Here is a 4,977-nt window from a genome sequence, read left to right as displayed (position 1 = left end):
TCTTCTGAATTTTGTGTCTGCAGCAGCTTTGAAGTTTGAGGCACATCATGTAAATCACTATTCACATTTCATCAGAAAAGCTTTTCCTACACAGCATGTTCTTGACAGCAACTTTTACATCCTTGTTTCGCAGACTATAGATGAGAGGATTAAGCATGGGAGTCATCACTCCATAAAAGAGGGAGATGAGTGTCTCAATGATATCTTGGTTATCTGGGCCAACCGAGGTTTTAGACTTGGGTTTTGCATACATGAAGAAAGTGGTTCCATAAAATATAATCACCACTGTCAAGTGGGCTGAGCAGGTGGAGAAGGCCTTACGTTTTCCTTCAGAAGAAGGGATTCTCAGAATGGTGGCAACAATAAAAATGTAAGAGATGGAAATAATTAGCAATGGAAATACCAGGACAATCAGATTTGACACTGCCATGCTTATCACATTGATTGAAATGTCAGTGCAGGCCAGTTTCAGGATAGCCAAAATTTCACAAACAAAATGGTTAATGACATTGTTAGCACAAAATGGTAACTGCATTGCAAGAGATGCCTGCACCACTGAGTCAAGAAGCCCAGTGACCCAGGATCCAGCTGCCATGGTCACATAGGCACCCTTGCTCATGATGACAGGGTATCTCAGTGGGTAGCAGATGGCCACATAGCGGTCAAGTGCCATCATGCCCAGAAGCACGCACTCTGTGACCCCTGTGGCAAAGGAAAGAAACATTTGCATCATACATCCAGAAAAGGAAACCTTTTTCCTTATTGTCAGAAAGCTGTCAAGAATTAGTGGGACAGAGGAACTTGTGTAGCAAATGTCCAAGAAGGAAAGATTACAGAGGAAGAAATACATGGGGGTGTGCAGGTGAGAATCATAGATGATAACTGAGATGAGGACTCCATTTCCAAGAAGAATCATCAGGTATGTCCACAAAATTAGCACAAAGAAAGCCGTCTGGAGCTGTGGGTGTGCAGAAAGCCCCACCAGGACAAATTCTGTTAACATGGAATCATTGGTCTTCTCCATATTACATATACTCTTTCTCAACAGAACTCTATGGATGACAGAACAAAAATCCGTTAATACATCATCTATGAGAGCTATTTTTCTAAAGAATCTTACTCTGTGTTACTGCGGTTCTATACTTGGATGCAACAATATAACTGTGGGGAGAACTTATTGCTGTAAAACCAGCCCACTAGAGCAGAAATTCTAACCTGCCTTTCTCAAGATTAAGATAGAGTATGTTTGATTACAGGACCTTTGGATCCCAAAGCATTTTATTGCCATTTCTACACATCCTGTCTCTTAATCCATTGGTGGCCCATCAGTGGCCTACAGCTTGGATATAGCTGATGTGCTTTGTTTGGCAGTGGTTGTCCACACTGTGTTCATATTTGAAATAGAAATCAACATTCTAATCAGGAGATACAGTAATGAGAATATGTGCTTTCAGTTTTTCTTTAAATAAATTAGAACATATGGAAACATTGACCAGTTTCCATTATGGAGCTCAGTTATAACTGACCTGTTGGATTGGAAGCATGTCTCTCCACTCTACCAGAATATTTTCCTCACTCTCATCTCTTATCAGTGGAAATGAATATTAGCTGCTAGTTATTGTCAGTTGGTCTCAATTGTTTATATTACCCAATAAGACTTTTTACGTGCTGGCAGTCCTTGGGTTACAGATAACCTGATTTAATGGCATTCTATACTTACAAATGGGCTCTTGAGGCTCCTTATAAGGATAATTTGTAATTAAATGATAAAATTAATGATTTGGAAACATTATAGCAGTTCATTGGCATGCATCTTTATGCTAGCAGCTAGTTTCACTGTTTATATTTGTCCTTACACATAGCATCACTTTCAACTTTTTAATTCAATTTTGTGAATCTGTGTTACCCTTATGACCATGCCTCCAAAGCCAAAGTCTACCGCAAGTCCAGGTCTGCAACAAAAAGAAAGGTGATTATAATACAAATAAAAGTAGAGATAACTGAGCATTTGAAGAAAGGCCAGATGCTGTCATTATTTGGGAAGGTACTTGGTTTTAGTTGCTTGACTATCAGAACAATTATCAAGGATAAAGTGAGAGTAATGGAACGCGTGAAGGGCAGTTCTCCAATGAAAGCGTCAATCTAAGCTGTATAGCGGATTAATTACTGAAACAGAATGATTATTATTGAATTGGTAAGAAAATCAATAAAATAAGCATAATAACATTCCTATTATCCTAATGTTGGTGCAATATTAGGTGAGTGTTAACCTTTAATATTCTTTTCTTTTCTTTTTTTTTTATTAAGTCAAATATACATAGATCATGAATACATTCGTGCATATGTGGGGTACAATGTGCTGATTTTGATTTTTTTTTATACAATCTGATGGGGTTACAATAAACTAATCAACATAACTTTCACCTCATTTACTTGAGTATTGTGCCAAAACATCTGTGTTCTAAACTTCACAGATTTGACTTGTATACTTGTCATATGCTCCATAGATGTGGTCCCACCTTTTACCCTCCCTCTGCCAAACCTCCCGCATTCCCTCCCTTCCCACTCCATTTCTCCTGAGTAAAATGCCTCAAGAGTGGAGGAAAAAGTATCCAATGTACTCAGTAGCTCTATGAAATCTACTTATATTTACTCACACTTTCTTATGAAAGATAGAACACAACCATAAGCCAAGATGAAGGAGAGAAATGGAGTAATATTCTTTTCTTATCATTTCTATTTCCCATCTAAACTTTTTGTATGAGATTCTTTTTATGTTCTATTTGTTTGGATTAAAAGAAGGAAAACAGTAGTTTCTATAATTTATTATTGTTGTACAGGGATATTATTATTATTAAAGTATTATACTTTACTTGCTATTACCACATATGAGTCATGAATTATTGTTATTATTATTGGCATATATTTGCTGTTTGATTATATCAGGGATATGAATTACACAAAAGTTCAACCTAAAAACATTCTTAGGAAAATATCTCATCTGTAACCTGGGACTACCTGTATTGAAAGCCTTGGACCATAGTTGTTAGAATACGTTATCTAGTAGGCGTAGTAGGCCTGCTATATTGTGAGGAGCCTAGGAAAGTGTTTTATTTCTTATAAAATCTGAAAACATTGAACTTTTAAGATGTAGTACATAGTATATTTGTTTTATATGAATGTAGAAGTAAAGTATAACTTCAGCAAAAAGAGGGCCTGTGAAGGCAAAAATGTGCCTAGGACCCATCAAAGTCATGATGTAGCCCTGGAGTATCTTTTTAAAGCTCAGTCTGGTCTGCAGGTTGTATAATTATGATTATACCATGTGTATCTGCCTATAACCTCTTTGAGGAGAATGATCTCATTGAGAAAAGGAACATTTCTTCATATTGCTGCAGAATCTTTCTTAATATAATGAGGAAATATGTGTTCAAATAAATATTTTTTTAAAAATGGAAATGAATTGAAAGTATTCATAAAGCTGATTTTATCACTGGCTTTGATAAAAAGATAAAACATGTATTGTAGGCTTTACCTAATTTGTTTATTTTCACTTCATATGAAAACTATCACTTAAGGATCAACTGCAATAACAGTGCTTTTATCCAAAATATCTACATTTAACTAAACAAGTGATATCTAACATTACTTTTTGGCATATAAAATTCATAGAGAAGAGAAGTATAATATATAAAACAAGCAAAGAGGAGAGTATCTCTAGCCAAAGTTACACTGGCCTGCAGGGGAGAAGAAAGCATGGTCTATTTAGTCTTTATTCACTCTGCCTCCCTCAATTAAGTTTAAGCAAATTGTAAGAATCATAGTTTAAAAACCTCTAATGTAATACATAAGAAATAACACTAATAGTCTTCAGTTTTAATAATTTCATCATCAAAAACAATAAATATGTGTTTATTGATTATTTCATGCCAGATATGCATAACTAAATGCTTTTATTCATAACAACTCAAAGATAGTAGGGACTATTACATCATTAGGTGTGGGTTATCCTTCTTTAAACATTTGGTGAACATCGTCAATAATTAGCAAAGTGAACAAAAAGTAATTATTCCATGGTATGCAGAAAACACCTCTAGTAAAGTTTGTTTCATAATTTTTCTATAAAGTTTCTAAAATTTTCAAGCAGAAGATAATTATTTAAAATTGAAAGAAAACTACATGCCAAAAACCTAACCAAATTGCTATTTGCTAATAATTAATAGAAATAATTTATACTTTCTTATTAAGATCTGGAATAAGATAAGGATACCTACTATCATGGTTAAGATTTAACATAGACTTGCTAGTACTGGTTAAAACTATAAGACAAGAAAATGGCCATGGTAGAGATTTAAAGATACTAAAAAATTTAGAAGACCTGATAGAAAGAATTAGTAATACTTCTGGATATAAAATCAACACAAAAATCCATAGTTCTATCTATATTAGCCATAAAATATAAATAAAAATATAAAGCATCTGAGTTTTATCTTGATAAGGTGTGCCTGATGCCTTTATAGAAATCCTCTAAAAATTATGAAGAAGGGAATAATAGAAGATGAGTAATTAAAAAGGCCTATCATGGTAACAGATAGGATAAATATAATAAGGCAGAGAAGTAGAAAATAAAATACAAAGGAGAATGGTTAATTAAATGGTCACTTAACCCTCAAATTAGTCTATTCATTCAGTTGACTCCATTAAAAATTTAGCTGGATTTTTTGAGGAATATGAATACTCATTCTAAAATTTATATGCAAGAATAGAAGTCCACAACGTGCACAATTTTTTAAAAGAAAAATAAGCAGAGGCATCCATATTTAAAACATATAATAAAACCACAGGAATAAAAATAATGTGGTAATGATTCAGGGACATTTAAATAGTCCAGTGGAAAAGAAAAGAGACCTTGGCTATAGATATATGTGTATTTTGGGAAGTTGGCATATCATAAAACTCTTAATGCAAACAATGAAG

General features: G+C 34.0%; 1 protein-coding gene across 1 annotated transcript; it reads right to left on the bottom strand.

The window, feature by feature from the left end:
• Positions 1-61: 61 nt before the first annotated feature.
• On the bottom strand, positions 62-1,057 carry LOC100951020 (olfactory receptor 13C8-like). The gene has a single exon (XM_003803828.2). It carries the CDS (start codon positions 1,022-1,024, stop codon positions 62-64), a length of 963 nt encoding a protein of 320 aa, XP_003803876.1. The 5' UTR covers positions 1,025-1,057.
• Between the last annotated feature and the right edge of the window lie 3,920 nt (positions 1,058-4,977).

This window comes from Otolemur garnettii, unplaced genomic scaffold (assembly GCF_000181295.1).
Source record: "Otolemur garnettii isolate 467f Iridium unplaced genomic scaffold, OtoGar3 scaffold01396, whole genome shotgun sequence".
Classification (NCBI taxonomy): domain Eukaryota; kingdom Metazoa; phylum Chordata; class Mammalia; order Primates; family Galagidae; genus Otolemur; species Otolemur garnettii.
This window is presented reverse-complemented; position numbering and strand designations above follow the sequence as displayed.

Excerpts from the sequence above, each read along its gene's own strand:
- LOC100951020 (XM_003803828.2), bottom strand. The coding sequence starts at position 1,024 with ATGGAGAAGACCAATGATTCCATGTTAACAGAATTTGTCCTGGTGGGG.